This window comes from Falco biarmicus, chromosome 11, assembly GCF_023638135.1.
Source record: "Falco biarmicus isolate bFalBia1 chromosome 11, bFalBia1.pri, whole genome shotgun sequence".
Classification (NCBI taxonomy): Eukaryota; Metazoa; Chordata; class Aves; order Falconiformes; family Falconidae; genus Falco; species Falco biarmicus.
The window spans coordinates 23,803,288-23,820,442 of NC_079298.1; the positions used below are offsets into that span (position 1 = coordinate 23,803,288).

General features: G+C 37.9%; 2 protein-coding genes across 5 annotated transcripts in view; both read left to right on the plus strand.

Moving 5' to 3' along the window:
• The window catches only part of AGL (amylo-alpha-1, 6-glucosidase, 4-alpha-glucanotransferase), a 38,818-nt gene extending 32,652 nt beyond the window's left edge, over positions 1-6,166 (plus strand). For all 4 annotated transcript variants that reach the window (XM_056355525.1, XM_056355527.1, XM_056355526.1 and 1 more), the window contains exons 30-34: positions 579-790; positions 1,362-1,459; positions 1,972-2,059; positions 2,152-2,285; positions 3,739-6,166. In XM_056355525.1, coding sequence (XP_056211500.1) covers positions 579-790; positions 1,362-1,459; positions 1,972-2,059; positions 2,152-2,285; positions 3,739-3,856 — 650 coding nt within the window. In that variant the 3' untranslated portion in view covers positions 3,857-6,166. The remainder of the gene's footprint in view (positions 1-578; positions 791-1,361; positions 1,460-1,971; positions 2,060-2,151; positions 2,286-3,738) is intronic.
• A 1,462-nt stretch (positions 6,167-7,628) lies between these two features.
• The window catches only part of LOC130157058 (uncharacterized), a 45,806-nt gene continuing 36,279 nt past the window's right edge, over positions 7,629-17,155 (plus strand). The window contains exons 1-2 of the mRNA XM_056356203.1: positions 7,629-7,728; positions 8,373-8,625. Of these exons, the coding sequence (XP_056212178.1) occupies positions 7,629-7,728; positions 8,373-8,625 (353 nt within the window). The remainder of the gene's footprint in view (positions 7,729-8,372; positions 8,626-17,155) is intronic.

Here is a 17,155-nt window from a genome sequence, read left to right on the forward strand (position 1 = left end):
AGCTACTTGTGTTGAACTGTAGGACTGGCCTAAACATGAGGAAATCACCAGCTGGAGAGAGGTGATTTTAGGTCTGCTCCTGTTAAGTGTCAGGAATTCAGGAAGAGAAGGCTTTTAAAAGTGACACATCCTAATGTTTTGACAGTATTTGAAAGTCTCAAAACCAGAAAGAATCAGTATACCAGATATTATAAAAGAGCTGACATGTTACCATGCTGAAATGTTAATTATAAACTTTAAACTTCCTCAATTAAATATTTACTGTAGATCACAGTACCTTATTGTGTTTGCTCCTAGCTAAGTGCAAGTTAAAGTGCCGTGTAAAAAAAAAAAAAAAAAAAAAAAAACAAACCAAACACAACAAAAAAACCCGAAAAAAAAACCCCAAAAACTTGTGCACGTGTTGAAGTTGATCTGCAGTATAATACAAGTTCTAGATCACAACTTCTTACAAGGCTACTGTGGCCTTTATTGTGTTAGGAGTATCTTATGTAAAGCTTCAATAAGCAAAACAGTACTTCTGGTGTTACCACTGTGGCTGTTTTCAGAAAATAAAACCTGTATGTAACATCTTGCAGGAAAGGAGGAGACTATCACATATGATGAGTGGAACAGAAAAATTCAGGGCCACTTTGAAAGGCTGTTCTTTGTCTCTGAGAACCCAGCAGATCCTAATGAGAAACATCCAAATCTCGTTCACAAACGTGGAATTTATAAGGACAGTTATGGAGCTTCAAGTCCATGGTGTGATTACCAACTCAGGCCAAATTTTACAATAGCAATGGTTGTGGTAAGTGAGGGAGAGTGGGAGGAAGCATTTGCGCTTAGAATTTTCTTCATTAATCAACTAAGCTTACATTGTAAGGTTCATCTGCATGGCATTATGCCAGGAGCATATATTGATTAGAATAACTTTTTGAAAGTTTGTTTTATCCTCTGCTTGGTCTATCTTGGAGTATCCCCGAAAAATACATCCTTGACAGGACTGTAGCTAATGACATACCTGTCTGGTGTGTAGCTAGGATAAATTTCTAGTGTTTGCTGTATTCAGAATGTCTTCTAAGGTTAGGTCTGGGAGGCTGCTTTTCCTATCAAATTAGCTAAACAGCATGCATTGTTTGTCTTTATGGGGTTTGTAAAGAGCTTCAGTAATAATACTTGGCAAAAGTAATTAAAGTAAAATAAAAATTTAAAACAGTACTGGATAGCTTCTGTCTTCTTGCTTACTCTGACTTGTAGGTTCCAGAAGTTGATTCAGTAATACAAAACTTAAGCTTTTTGTAGTCTTTTGTGTTTATAAACACACTTTCATGTGCATACATGTGCAAAGTTTACTCATAAAGTCTTTATTATTTTATCAGGCTCCAGAGTTGTTCACACCTGAGAGAGCTTGGAAAGCTCTGCAGATAGCAGAGGAAAAGCTGCTTGGTCCGTTAGGCATGAAAACCTTAGACCCAGAGTAAGTATAGTAGATATAAGTGTGAATTACAAAACATAACAGCAGGAATTATTTGACATTTGGGCATGGTCACATATATATACCTGTGAAATAGAGTTGCAATAAATACTTCCAGAACAATTATTTTGCTGTTCTAAAACTCCATGCAATTTATTTTATTTATGTAGAAAATCACTGGGTGGTGTTGGATGCCAAACAGTAAGCAAGTCAAGTATGGTATTATAAAAGGTGTGGAATTTGCATCTTGCTACATACTTACATAGGATATGGTGCAGAGAGCTATATTTTTGAGTAAACGCATAAAGGCAAAATAATGAATTCAAGTCATTCCAAGACTTTAAGCTTGGGTTTGGAATTCCATTGACATGTAAAATACAGAACCTGGTGGAGTCCTCCCTAACTTTACCATAATTACATGTCAATACCGTGAAAAATTTAGTTCATTTGTTTTCCATTTATATATCATTTTTGCTAAAGCTTTGTTTATATAATTTATTTTTTCTTTCTTGCAGTGATATGGTTTACTGTGGAGTATATGATAACGCTCTTGACAATGACAACTATAATGTAGCCAGAGGTTTTAATTATCACCAAGGACCTGTAAGAGCCAGTTTCTTCAGTTTTAGAAAATGTGCTGTCACCTTTTCGAACTGACAGCTATAGTAATAATCTTTTTTCATTCTTTGTTGTAGGAATGGCTGTGGCCTATTGGATATTTTCTTCGTGCCAAGTTGTATTTCTCAAAGTTGATTGGTCCAGAGATATATGCAAAAACTGTAGTTATGATTAAGAATGTTCTTTCTCGCCACTATGTTCACCTTGAAAGGTAAGATACCAACTAACACAGATTTGAAATACTCATTCAAACTAGTGGTATCCACTCTCCAGTTGCATGTAAAAGTACAGATCTAAATATGAACAGCATCTGTTTTCTACCTATAAAGTATACATACTGCTACATGTGCTATTGCAGATCTCAGGTCAGGTTTCAAGTACAGCTGAGATCTAGTGCTTTTTCTAGATTGCAGAATTAGTAGTACTTCCTGTGTGAAGACTGGGCAAAATAAACTTTATGTAAAAATTAGGTTCTGATTTCATATGAAAGATTAATTTCATAAAAACATGTTGGCAAGTTTTTTAAAAAACCAAAGTATTTCAAAACAACCTGCAAAACAAAATAGTTCAAGGGCTAGTAGTGACAGATTAAAATTGTGGCAGATAAACTGATGCAAAATATTGGTAGGGTTTCTTGTGTTGTAAATGACGAAATCGGTATGACAGTGTTTCCACATCTTAATAACCCTGATAGTCTAAGAAGACAGAGGAACTTGCTTATGGCCCTTAAATGTTCCTTTGCATTTTGAGTTCTTCCTCTTAAAAACCAAACCAACAAACCCACACTATTTTCCCCCCATTTTTCTGCCTGTATGGTTTTAATTCTTAAGGATTTGAGACAAATGAAAACAAACAAAACAAAGATCTCACCCTTGATATCTCTTACGTATAATCTGTTCTGCAGTACTTCAAATGTCCATTTATTTGTACCCAGGAAAGTAATTCAGTAGGACTAGTTGTGACAGAAGGGTTGGTTTGACCATGTGATGAAGAAAAGCAATCTGTTAGCAGCTTTTTGCCTTATGTAATATATTGTCCCAGTGCCGCCTTTGGTAGTGTTACCAAATAACTTGCAGTTTGGTAATATTCTTTGTTTTTTCTGCCTTACTTCTTCAATGGTTTACTTATACTCTTTTCTGGTATTTCATTTGTGTACAGAATTATTTATGTAGCAACAGGCTCAATTTCTGGGTATTTCTGCAAATATGTTGTTTTGTGGGATTTTTTTATTCCTATGGAGGAAAAAAGGGCTTGTGTAGTCATGCTGTCTTCCAGCCATTACAACTTTTTAGGACCATAATCCTGTTTCAAGTGCAGTTTGAATACCATTCAGTTATTTCATTCATATTCTTCCAGCTGCGAAATACCTGAATAAGAAACATGAGCAACATGGCAGTAGTGCAAGTTCAGATATTAGTAGCAGAGACTGCTTTGAAAGAGAAGCACCCTCACAAAAAAAAACTACAGTTCCCAGTGCAGGGGAAAAAAAAGTTAATTAGTTCTCAGTTATTAAAGAACATACTGTGCCTGTAGGACAACAGACGTTTAGTCATAGTTTTCAGTTTCCTACTGAGATAATCTTCGAAAAAGTTCTAAAATTGAATGTTCTTTTAGTTTCCATGTATAATCTAACAACAATACTTGTTTGTTTTTTCTTTTATTAGATCATCCTGGAAAGGACTTCCAGAACTGACCAATGAAAATGGACAGTATTGTCCTTTTAGCTGTGAAACTCAGGCCTGGTCAATTGGTGTTATCCTTGAAATCCTTTATGACTTGTAAAAGTTTATTTTGGTTGATTTGATGAAACTTTTGTGGTCTTATTATTGGGCAGAAACAGATACTTGGCTTATACTGCAAGGGAAATGTCCAGTTCTGCACAATCTCTTAAGCTGTGCCCTGACTTTCAAAGATGCTGAATGCCAGCAGCTGCTGTGCCCTATAACTGTGTGGGGCTTCAGTTGTTTTTTTGAAAATCAGGCCATGACAATAAAATAAAACTGCAGTGCACTCTTGATGCAGAAACGTTTAGTAAGAAGCAATTTTAAGAATATGCACAAACTTAATTTTAAGTAGCTTTGGTTTTTTAGAATTTTCAAATCAAAATCTTAACGTAACAAAATGAGGTGGCTCTTTCCAGAGCTAAAACTAAGTAGCATGGCTCTTATTTTTTTTTTCTTTTCTTTGTCTTTTAAAGAATAAATGCATGTTTTGCAAATGCATGCTTATAGAGGAGTAGACTAACCTACAGCTTTCTGAGTTTGGTATGCTTTCTGCTGTAGCACCATACATTAATGAAGGCATAATACGTTGTCTCTCTGTTGAACTGTATTATGGGGATTTTTTTTTTAATGTGTTCAGTTGAACGCTGCATTAAGCAACCACAGAAATAAAGGTTATGAATACTGTAATAAAACCTTTGAAGTTATATATAAAATTTTCAAAAACTTTATTTTGAGAGTTAACTTAAGCAATAATGAGGTTATACTCTATGCTAATCCATTCTTAAACTTACGTAAATACTGTGGGCCATGCAGCCAACCTATTTCTTCATTTAAATCTGTTTTTCACCATGAGGAATTCATAAGAAGCATGTGCATACAATGCACAGCCTGTATGTTATGGGAGGCCAAAGATACAGAAGTCAATGTGCTTGACTGCTTAATTAAATTAACTTATTGAAGTGTCGTGGTCACCTCAGCTCTTTATTGGTAGGAAAATCCTAGCTGTATTGAAGTGGGTGGTAACACGTAACATCAGTGGGAAGAGATGTTAGTGTACCACCAGAAAAGGCAATATGTTTATAGTCCATTTGAAATTAAAACCAATAAGAATATGCATGCTACCTCTATGTGGTGTTCTCTTGGAACAGCGTCCAGTGAACATGATGCAAAACATCCATATTCTTTCATATTTTGATGCCTGGATGCCCTTATTGAGTTCAGTTCAGTGTTCCCAAACTGAAGGGTGGTTGACAGCGCAGCTGGTAATTCTCAACTCTCTGTTCACGCTATTTTTCCATCTTACTACCATAAAGAGATGGAGAGTGAGGCTGACAACGTTTTCCACTTCACAGGGAAAGAAAGCTAAACTGGTATTGTATTTCTTAATGTTAGACAGTATATGCTGAAAAAATACACACAGGATGTAATTACAATGCACTAATAACATGTAGATCAAGATTTTATTATATCCATGTTTTAAGTTTTCTGTACCTGGTCTAAAGTACAGTGCAAGTGTGCTGTCGTGTTCAGGGAGATGTGTTACAGATAGATATGTTTAAGGGCAATGTAATAGGCTGGAGATAGATGGATTGTGAGAAGTGGCTATATTCACACTGTTTATTTGAAAGTTTTATAAGTATTTGAACTCTTTTGCTGAAGTGTTCAGTACTTAAAAGTTACGAATAGGGAAGGTCTATATTGTACCTCAAATTTTGAGCTGCTGCAGTACATGAGTTGGGAAATATCTATCTTCTTGACAGAATGCATGAGAGATGTCATTTAATCAAAAACATTACTGAAATGTCAGCCACAAGTTTGTTTTGGGTTTTTTTTCTTAATCTGTAAGAGACATATAAAGTGTCTTTCATAATGTATTGACCTTTCAAAAATTCTTGATAATGATATTGAGATTTATGTTCTGCTGTATCACTAGCGTTGTACTGTTTTCCTAGATAATTATTTCTTGTTTATTATTTCAAGGTATGTTTCATAGCTCCTATGGTTTGGAAAGCAGGGAGAATATGGCAGAATAAATTGTTCTTACTTGATAAAAACATTTTAAAATTGGAAGAACACCTTAAGAGCTATGACTGTTGATAGATTTCCACAAGGTGTGGTATTATATACATGGACAATAACCACTCAGTGTTAGGAAAAAAAAAAAAAAATAGTGAGAAATTACTCATTAAAATCTTCCTGTGTTAATACAGATTACTTTCCACTGTTTTGCACAGTGCACTGCTGAGAGACTGCATATTTGTCACAAGGGTTTTTTTCTAATTTAATATTAAAATTTTAAAGAAATCATCTCTGTGTATACAAAAATACATATGTTATGGAACTTCTAAACATGCCCTTTTAAAATGTTGCTTCTGCACTGATTAGTTGAGCATAATTTTAGTGACAGATAAAAATTTTCAATAGGAGAAAAATATGTGCCATATTGGTTGATTTTGCTGTTAAGTAGCAACAAAAGTAAGATTTGAGGCTATAACGGGGGGGGGGGGGGGGGAGGGGGATGTTGGTGGTTTATTGGGTTTGGGTTTTTTTTTTCTTTATTCACAAAGCTACTCAATGCTTTGTCAAGCCAGACAGTTTAAAAATGAAGAGGGAAGAAAGCAATGTTAAATCTAATAATCATCTAGATGGACTGTATACCCAAGTCATTATTCCCTAAAAATAGTTGACTTATGTTGACTGACCCTGAACTATATTTTTATTCATTGGTATAATTTATATTATACACTCAAAAACCTCTAGTAATGTGAGTTCTAATCAGTAAAATGTTTTAGAAATAAACTAAAGACCTTAGAACTGTGAATCCATTGTGTTCCAGTTGGTGTTTCTTGATCTATATGGTATCAAGACATCTTTTTTTGTCTTCCTCCCAGTTGAAATAATTTTGAATGTTACCAGTGTTTGTACAGTTAATAGCTCCTGATTTATTCAAAGATTATTAGCTTGAGAATTCAAGTAAAATAATGTATCATTCTCGCATGTTGTAATGTAAAATGGAAAGATGAGTTCTACGTGTCTGTCAAGCACAGCAACAACTGCTTTTAGAAAATGTCATTATTCATTTATTTCTGAAATGCACAAAATAAAATTCTTTACTTCAGACACCGTTAACCTTTTCACGTGGTTGATTGGAAAAAAGGCGAACACAAGAGATGATGATGCTTGTTAAGTTGCTGGCAGTTTTATACATGGGGGGAGATCACGAACTCCTCAAGTCCCATAAATAGCAAGTAGTACAACAATAATCAACTTGTTAAAAAAAACACCACATGAACATGAGTCCTACACACAGATTCTTTCATTTGTGTCTGTAATTTCAGCTGGGTTTGAGTGGGATGGGGCTAGAAGAGCTCTGCATGTTACTTCTGCTATAAATTATAAAATTTTAAGTCATGGTATTGCAAATTCCCTAAGAGAACAATCCTAAGCCATACTGATTAACAGCTTCCAGTGATACACAGTTACTAGTTAATTAGTTAAATTTCTATCACTACAAAGAAGGGATTTCACTTTCCATTTCTGCTTTGTAAAAATGAAGCGGGCTGTGATAAAATTGTGTTTTGCAACTACCCCATTTCATTGCATGCTTTGTCAAATTAGGATTTTTCTAATCCTCTATTCAAACATTTTAAGAAAGTAACTTGTGCTATTCTATTGTATAATATTAAATTAATATCTTATTGAAAAATTGTTCAAGAAATGTAGAAATGACCAGTTGCTGAGTTGCTGGGGGCGGTGGGAGCAGCTGGTAATCTCAAAACTGCTAATTGCGAAACCTGTTGGCACTTCAAAGCAGCTCAATTCAGAAATAAATGGAACAAGTGTTAGTGGTGTGCGGGCAGATTGCTGCTGAAAGCTTCTGGGATTGCAGAGAGCAATTTGGGAGACGTGTTCAGTCAGGACATTTGAATTGTAGGTCACCCTAGAGAGAGACATGTAATCTCCTGAGAAAGGGCTGCCCCCGGCTGGGGCCAGGGCTACGCGGGCAGCCCTGCGGCCTCGGTGCTGCCTTGGGGGCCGCGGCCCTTGCGCCGGACGGTGCCCCGAGCCCCGCCGCCTCAGCGCCCGCCCGGGGCGGGAAAGCGGAGGGGCCGCGGCGGGAAGCGCCCGGGGCGGGAAAGCGGAGGGGCCGCGGCGGGAAGCGCCCGGGGCGGGAAAGCGGAGGGGCCGCAGCGGGAAGCGCCCGGCCGACAGCCGCGGGGCGCGGGCCTGCTTCCCCGCGGGGCGGGCGCAGCCTGCCCGCGGAAGGACCGCTTCTTCTGAGGCGGGCCGGGCGGGGGCTAGCGCCGGGAGCGCCGTGCGGGCCTCCGCGCCCGGTCGGCAAGGTGAGGCCGGTGTGCGCCTGGCCGCCTCGCCCGCTGGGCCTGGCAGCTGCGGGAGCCGGGTGAGCTCGTTGGCGGCCGTGAGCCTCAGCGGCGTGCGCGCAGCGCCGGCGGGTGAGGATCAGGTTGGTAGAGATACAATAAATCATAACCGGTATGCTCAAACTAGCCTTTAACTGCGTCTGGCTTCTCCTGTGGCTACTGCGTAGGTGTGCATTAGTTACCTCTTAAAAGGTTATTTGGGTGACCTGCCCGAGCGAACACCCCTTTGTAGGCGCAGCCCGCCTACGTTCCGCTCCAGGCGCAGGGCAGGGCAGCGCCTCCTGGTCCGGGAGCAGCGGCCGGCAGAGTCCGCCCTGCCGGAGCGTAACGAGCCCGGGCATTCGCCGGAGTCTCCCGCAGCGCCCCGAGAGCCGCTCAGCACCCAGCGCCGCCTGCGTAGCGAGCGTGTCGCTGCAGGTGAGCTCCGGGTCTGTCAGGAAGACAGGTGAAACTTGTCGGTTTGTTGTGCAAAAAAAAATAAGAAATAATTGGAGCATACACACCTGCCGGTTTAATGTAGCAGCACGAGGGAGCGCTCAACCCTGAGCTATTCCCAGCCATTGAGACGTACCTGTGTGTTTGGTATTTCACAGAAGGTGCTCCCTAAATTAGAGCAGAGGCTTCCTAGTTCTGAGTCCTACTAAAAGGGCAGCTGTCCAAGTGTAAATTGGGGGAAGGGAATGCTGATTTCGGGCTATGAGCAGCACATACAATCCTGAACAAGGCACACCTCCCCTGTTGTTTTAGTAACCACTGTTTCTCAGGGGGTCACATTCCAAAGCAGAACTGGCATGCAAACTTGCCACCAGTTGTGGTCATAATGAAAATGAACCCGAGAGCAATACAGAAAGAAAACTGTCTTTCTGATGGTTAGTCAGGTGGTACCATCAGCCACCTGTGCTGTTGCAGTTTCTTGAGTTCCTGTGATGTGTTTGTATCATTGTGTAATGCCTCCCTGAATCCATTTCTTTAAGAAATCTTTTATCTCTTTGTGCTATGTCTGTGCTATCTACAACTTTTCATCTACAGGTGGCTGTTCACCCTGTATAAAAATCTCATAGCAGTATAAAAATGAAGTCCAGTATAATTTTTACTGTTTGTCAAATACAGACATTGTTTACCTCAGTGTCCTGTTCATGTAAACTTAATGTAATTTGCAAGATCCAGGAGCAAATTACTCTTGTGTCCATGTATGTGCTGCAGCAGTATCTCAGTACAACTTCAGAGACACTGTTCTCCCTATAGTGCCTTTTTGCAATGAGAACGAAAGCTGGCCACAAAAGAAATGAGTTGTGCTGCAGCCTGGCAAGGTTCTCCCAGTTGGATGATCCTGGCTCCCAGTACTAGTAGAGGTAAGTTCCTCGTGTTAAATTCTCTAAAGAAACATGGAGTTCTATATTTGTGAATTCTAAGTCTAACTTTGGCAAATAAACTGGAGCCTATTTTTGTGTAGCAATGAGAAACGTAAGATGATGTCTTCTAATCAGTTCTAAAGGAAGAAAAATTTGCAGTCACTTATGCAAAGGCACAAATAAGTATGGTTATTTTAAAGCCTGGTGCTCTAAAGTGAGGTTAGATGATAATAGTGGAAGTTTTTTTTTTTAAAGTATTTCTTAGTGTCAAAATCAAGTAAAAATTCAGGAAAGCTGAAATGAAGATTTCTTGCAAGTGACATCTCAAGGAAAAGGTTTCTACAAAATGAGTAATCTGTTCTTTTGTGGGGTACGTTCAGAAGCTGTTTTATAAAGTTCTTTGTAGTTCTTATGACCATTGTCTACAGGGTCCTACATACAGCCTAGACCTGCAGAGTGGTATCTGCTCTAATAATATGCAATGAAAAATTGGTTTCAAATGCAAAAGTAAGATATTTTCAATAAGATATTAAATTAATATTATACAATAGAATAGCACAAGTTACTTTCTTAAAATGTTTGAATAGAGGATTAGAAAAATCCTAATTTCACAAATTTGCACAACACTCTGAAGGGCAGCAAAATAATGAGATAATATTGTCTTAGCAAGAGCAGTCATTGGAGGGCATTAGCAGGTTGTCAAGATGTTTTGTAGTATTATGCTTAAGGAGATTTTGGAGTAGAACTTTGGAATAAGTTGGTAGGTAAATTTTATGGATGTGAATGATTGATTTAAACACCACGGGTGGCATGTTAGAAAGGATCTTACTTGAATGTGTTGTGGCACCGTGGGCTGGCTGGAAGGAAACATCTCAGGAGAAAGCTAGGGGTTGATTGGGTAAGAACACTGCAACTTTTTATCATAGCTGAAAAATTCACCTTTCCAGTTTCATAGCAGAGTGGGGCGCCAGTTCGCCACCTCCCATTGTTTAGGCTCAGTTAAGACTGTGCTGGGTGGTTCAGTTCTCCGCTTCTTCTTTCTGGGACAATTTGTATTTCTGTATGGCCACATTTGCTTGTCTGTGTTTTAATGGCTGAAGCGTCCGTTCCCACAGGTCAAAGTCTTACTAATTGTTTTTAGATGTTTAGAAAACATTTCGGTAATGTATTCCCATATAGGGGAAGAGGAAAGGAATCATCTTGGACAGTTTGTTGTTTTAAAGTGATAATTGAAGGTAATGAGTAGACTTCAGTATTAAGAAGTTCAGGAGTCTGTTTATCTGTTTTATTGCAAAGTTCAAGAATCTTTTTATCTCCTAAAGAACAGGAAATGCTAGGATATGAAATCAGGTGCATGTTAGGCATTTATTTATTATTTGTGTCATTGTTCATCTAATGATTCCGTAATTGCTCACATGTGTGTCTGTCTCCTTATATGTTTTGTTTATGTATAAATAAACTTAGTGTGAAAGCTGAAAATAATTCTGCCTGGGCAATCTTTCAAGTATAAATGTGGTTATTTTATATTAAGTATTTTGTTACATGGATTATTTTTTTTAAATGGCATTCAGCTGGCACAGCATTTTTCTGGGACTATCAATTGCAAACAGTAAGGCTAAAAATGATGGAACTGTAAATGAAAATTAATAATATGGGACTCAGGAAATCTGTGTAGTGTTTAGATTTAGTTGCCACGAGTTTGCTGTGAATGCCTTTGTTCTCATAGATTATGAAAGATTTGTAGGCCTGAAATTTATGTTGTGATATTGTAAGTTAAAGAGAATTGCAAGGCTGTACACTAGGAATGAAAGCTGGTAATGGATAAGTCTAGATAAGAATACCAGCAGTAGGAAGAAATCTAGATGGATTCAGGAACTGAGATATGGTAAGAAAAAAAAAGAATAAAAACAATGATATGAAAAGGTAGAACATTTTAAGTGGCTCAGAACAGTTTTATATAAAATACAATAACAAAAGGAAAAATACAGAGTCTATAGCTGAAAAAAATCCAGGTGCATCTGTCCTACAGCTTTAAGTTCTACCCATCAGCTTTATGTGTTTTTAATGGGCTACACTTTTCAACAGTTATTCCAGTTACTGAAGCTGGGTGGGAACACCACATTTTCCAGATAATTTTGTAATTTGTAAAGCCCATAATCAGACCTACTGTGACAGCTGTTAAAGAGGTGGTTTTGTTTTCTTCTAATGGCTGTCTGGCTAGTATTGCTCCGGGTCTTTCCCCCAGCCTCTGGGGGCCATATTGATGCGTTTGGTACAGTTAGTTCAGAGATTTTCTCGAGGCTTCCAGGCACCATTCAATTAAATTTAAACACCAGATGCTGTTATCAGCCGAATTAGAGTAAATACAGGGTAATTTAATTTCCATGCCTTGAGTAACTGTAGGTTTGTTTACTTTTGCATAATTTTGACTTTAGACAGTTTATACACCTTTACAACAGCAGTTAAAAGTAGAAATCAGAAGTATTAGAGCTATAAAGTATTGTTTGTTCAAGGGTAGGGGAGCTTAGATTGTGATTTGATACATTGTCAAAATATGTTCTTTAAAACAAGTCATACATAGGGGTGTTTTGCCTTCCTTGAAACAGAAGGTTGATACCTTTGTGGGAATCTAACACAGCAGACTCTAAATTCTGTTGTATTCGCAAAAAGCTGATATAATTTTTTACATTGGATTTATTAATTTGGGGAAAACATTCTCTGCAAGAATATTAAAAGCAAATACAAGCTAGCTGATAATAAGGTATATGTGTTAGTAGGTGACCATCTGGCTATTTCTGTCATGGTTTCAAAGCTGACCTTTGCATAAAAATTCCTTAAAACATGAAGGGTTTGAAGATTTTGAGCTTGTGTTGTTAAAAAGTTTTGTTGGAAGATTGACTAGATAAATTTTCAAGTTATAATATTAAAAAAGTAAATGTTTATTAGTTTAGTAGCTGGGATAGGAAGCCTTCAGTCAGGTAGTTAGACCCCTCTTCCAAATTTCAGTACATGCTTTTTTTATCAGTGATGAGGGAGTTGCTATAAACTGAATGTTGCTGTTAAATGTCATCTTGCTTCCTATCCTTCTCTAACTGCTAACATTAGTCTTTTTTTCTTCAAATTTTATTTTGCCGTTTTTTGAATAAATAAGAATATTTTATAGGTTGGATTGTTTGCCTTGATTTTCGTGGTCCTGTTCTGAAAAAATGATCAAATGTAATTTAATAACCTACTGTTCAACAGTAGTGTAACAAAGGTTTATGATGCTGTAGAAGTTTTGAAAAGGAACAGGCATTTTATTTCAAGCGTTGTTTGTGGGTTTTAACTGTACAGTAATGTCTTAGCTCATAGCATTCATATTGTATAAAAGAAAAACTAACATAACTTCTGTTAGTCTAACAAGAGATGTTTATAACTGTTTCCATGCTCCAAAGCCTTCCATCAGAAAGATTTTGACAGGCAAATTAGCTTTTAATATATAACTCTTCAACTGTATCCATTTCAGATTCTGTAATCCTGTATAATCTCACTGAAAGTATTAAACTGAGGTTGCTTAAACTACTTGCATTAATGTTGCAATGAAACAGTCACTTCTATTTTTTTAATAGATTAATTCTGAGATAAGGCAGCTGAATGCAGAAAGTGGGGACCTGGGTTACAGTTTATGAGAAACCTTTGCAAAGAAATTTTTTTCAACAGTTAAAAAATCTAGTTTATGTATTTTTAATATGGGTAGGAGTTAATTTAGGGTGGTTTTTTTTCTAATTTTATTGTTACTGTAAGCAGATTTAAAAATCCTGTTTTCTTCAACAGGAAGCATGCCATTCATCCTGGAATAAAATAATTCATGTGTGAGACTCAAGAAAAAGTAAGGAAAATGAAGAACAAGAAGAGTATTCTCAGGTTTTCATGGAGTGTCCGTTATTGTATGGGCTGAGGCTGTACAACGAAGGTAATCTGCAGTCTGTTATCTTGATATTAATTAATGCCAGAATTGAGGAGTCCCTTTTTTGGACACAGCTGTCCATTGACTATATTTCCAGATCCTGAAAGATGAAGGAGGAGGAGATGGTGGTGGTCAAAATGTAGTTTGGTTTGGAAATACTGCCAACTGCCTGGTGAGATTTTTATTCCTAAGTACATTATGTCCTATTTTTACGTCTCCCCACCTGCATAGTGGGTTCTAGCAGGCATCACAGTCATAGGGCAGCTCTAGTGATACTGTATCAAAATGGAATGGTAGTCTGACTAGGGGTTCTGGACCACAGAATGGAAGAGTGGCTTGAGGAACTGGTCGTTTAGCATGGATGCATTTCCAGACTTACTTCAACTGTCATCTGTTTTTCACTTTTGAAAAATAGATACTTTTTAATATTGAAATCTCAGGGGGAAAAGAACTGTAGAAAATAAAAAACCCCACATTTTCTACCTGACTGTGGTCAAAAATCCGCATTTTTTTCCACCCCATTTCTGGCTCTTCAGCCAGTTCACTATGGTGTGTTAAAGAGGACTCTCAATTTCTCCATCCTTCATTTCACTCTTATTCAGTATAGCTGAAACACTGCTATGAATTTCACCCAGAAATCATCAAAATCACTGGAAACATAAATACTACATCAGACTCTAAGGTTTTATGTGCTTGAACTTGACACCTTAAAGTCTTTTGATGTCACATACAAAAGTAACTCATAATAGTAATTACTATAATAGTAACTTTTGTCTCATAAATTCAATTCTTAGCGTTCTCTATTTAATTTGCTATAATTATATACTCAACGTACTGCTAATAAATATGCTCTTTCAACATGTATATATGTTTGATGTATATATGTTTTCAAACATGGGGAAAGCAGTAGAAGTCAAGGATACTATAACAACTTCAACATATTTTTAGTATTAATGCTTTATTAAGTATTGTATTACATTAAAATTTTGGCATGACACTCAGACATGAGTATGCTTTGGAATGCTAAACAGGTGTGACAGTAATTAGTACGCACCACTCACATTAGTCTGTTTCCAATGCTAAGAGTTTATGGATTGCTCTTAATTCACTGAAGATACATTTGCATATTATGTAGGTGTCTCTGTGGCCTAAACTTCCTTTCTTTGAAAACTGTCACTGCTGTACCTTGACAACTTTTGATAGCTTCAGGACATGCAGAAGTGGATGACCATTAGTTCTAGGTGGTTAATACGCTTCTTTTTGGAAAGTTTTTTGATTTTGCTTTCCTGCTCTGTCATTTTCACTGTATTTCTCAGTTAATTAGTAATCATTTTCTGCTGAAAACAAGAATGCTGCTAGCTGAACTGCTTGGCTGAAACAGGTATCTTCTAAGCAAAGAACCATGGATTTCGCTGCTGCTGTTTGAATGTGATCTCTAAATAGCTTCCATGGCTGGTGGTACTACTAACAGAAAAAACCCTCCTCTTGTTAATATATGGATGCGGGGTGACTGGCAGTGGGTAATATTCTTACAAATTGTCAAGTTCAGCAGAACACAGACATTTAAAACCAGAAAGTCAAGAATTAGTTTCCCATCCATACAGCATTAATTGCGCCTGCTCAGATCACTCTCACAGTATACTGGTAACACTAACATTTGTCTCAGCACTGCACTCATCAGGAGCTACTTAGTCCTGATGGTAGGACACGTATGTCATGAGGACTGCTAAAACCTTGGATTCACCCTTTATATGTGCTTGATATGTAATCCTATCAATCAATCCTAGGTCTTTTCTTTCTGTGAACTTAGATGTGAAACTGAAAGTACCTGGCTCCACAGTGAAATTCTGTGGACTACCTAGTAATGAGATGTATATTCTTCCTCAGCTACTTTTTCTGACTTGAGATGTGTTTGTATTTTCCTTTTTTCCCTTTTCCTATGCTGTTTTCCACTTCTGTTCTCTCTTTATTCCTTGTAGTATTACTTTGTTTCAATCAGTGATGAAAACTATACACAGTGACCTAGTTAACTTACACTGTGGATGTAGCTGTCATTTAACCATTTTAAACAGACATGCAAAAGCATACTTATGCATCGTTAGTACAAACAGTAGTGTGAGTATGCAGCTATAACAGATAGCATAATGTATTTTCTTGAGTTACTCCAAAAATTGTCAGTCAGTGCTTTGTGAATCACCGCCAGGTGGTCGCTAGACAACTGTCCTTGAGCTGACTCTCCAAAATAATTTCACTTGCCAAACCTACTTAAAAGATGTATTAAGGATATTACTATTTTTTTATAATTACAGTTGCTACAAGGATGCTATTTGTGAAAGGGTGATAAGATGCTAACAAATAGTCTGTCTTTCATACCCTAGACCAGGGGTTCTCAAACTTTTTAACCAGGGGGCCGGCGCGCGAATGAAGTGGCAGGCAGTCATCTGTGGCTGCTTGGTTCCCCCCCCAACCCCCGGCAGGGGTGGGGGGGGTGGGGCGGGCGGGGGGTTCTGTAAATACTGGGGGCCGGATTGAGGACCCTGGGGGGCCGTATCCAGCCCGTGGGCCGTAGTTTGAGGACCCCTGCCCTAGATAATGTCATACTAAGCTTGAAAATTTTTACATTAATGGATTATATTGCATTAATGCTTCTCCATAAGGATGGTTATGTAATATAATTGCATTCACATGTATTGCAAAAAATAATGCATTCTGTAAAGATGCCATTTAATAGATGGCACATCAGATTGGAAGAACTCAAGGAAATTAATTTGCCAGTCCTCATGAGCAGGAACTCTATCTAATCCTAGTGATTTGATGGCCCAAAGAAGGCTGAGCAGTAGATTCTTAGTGCAGAGCAAAAACACTAAAACATACTGGAAGAATTAAGAGGACTTAAAAGTTACATTTGCCAGACATCCACACATTAGCTAACTTATTGCCTTGGCTTTCTGTACACCCAGCCACTACAGGTCTAGCACAGCTGTGAGAGGCCCTGTACCAACAACAGCCTTGATGGCCAACAGGTTCTCTGTGGAACCATCATAACAAAAAAATCCCACTGAAGACCAGAAGTGGTCTATGACCTGCACTCAGAGGGCGATCCAGGAATACACTGAAAAGCCTGATTTACACTACTTACTGCTAAGAGTATTCATCACCATTTTATTAGCATTTGTCTTCATTAATAAAAGGTGCAGAACACTGCGTTCTCTTACACTTACAACTGAATCTGATATGTTTGAGTTTTCAAAGTGCTGTGTTTAGCATTAATATAAGTCTACAGGTTGTAGCAAGAGCAGGAATTTGTGCAATATGGAAAGCTAATACAGAACATGCTTTTTAACATGGGTACTACTTCATTAGTTAAGAACTGGATATGGGCCAACAGTAATAAACACAACTGAGAAAGCATGGATTTTACATCAGATTTTTTTAATGTGGTGAAAATATATTTCTCAAATTAGGTAGAGAACTAAGAGCGCTTGTGGTTCATCTTCGAAACTGCATAAAGTCGTTGAACTGCAACCAAAAGACTGAGATTTGGGGTAGGGAGGAGAGTTTGTTTGGTTTTAACTGGACTAGGAAGAATACTAGTATGCCTGAAATTCTCCCATCTTGTTCAGAATAACACAGTGGTTCTTAAAATAACTTAAACAGCTTATGTCTGTGCAGCACTA